The following is a 282-nucleotide window of genomic DNA, read 5'->3' on the forward strand; positions in this document are numbered from 1 at the left end:
ATTCCCTGGGGGGAAAAATTTGGGAGGGTCAACCACGACCCTTGGGACCCCCTGAAATTCCTGTGAAATTCCTGAAATTCTCCCAAATTCCGGCGCAGATTCGCTTCATCCTGATCCAGAACCGCGCGGGCAAGACTCGCCTGGCCAAGTGGTACATGCAATTCGACGACGACGAGAAACAGAAACTCATCGAGGAGGTTCACGCCGTGGTCACCGTCCGAGACGCCAAGCACACCAACTTCGTGGAGGTAGCACCCCAAAATCGGACTGGGAACGCCAAAA

General features: G+C 55.0%; 1 protein-coding gene across 1 annotated transcript; it reads left to right on the forward strand.

Moving 5' to 3' along the window:
- Nucleotides 1-98: 98 nt before the first annotated feature.
- Nucleotides 99-248, forward strand: AP2S1 (adaptor-related protein complex 2, sigma 1 subunit; the record flags this gene model as incomplete). The annotated part of the gene is made up of 1 exon (XM_009083246.1): nt 99-248. A coding segment is annotated over one exon (150 nt), but the record flags the coding sequence as incomplete, so codon positions are not given.
- Between the last annotated feature and the right edge of the window lie 34 nt (nt 249-282).

Source organism: Acanthisitta chloris, unplaced genomic scaffold (genome assembly GCF_000695815.1).
Source record: "Acanthisitta chloris isolate BGI_N310 unplaced genomic scaffold, ASM69581v1 C16060981, whole genome shotgun sequence".
Taxonomy (NCBI): domain Eukaryota; kingdom Metazoa; phylum Chordata; class Aves; order Passeriformes; family Acanthisittidae; genus Acanthisitta; species Acanthisitta chloris.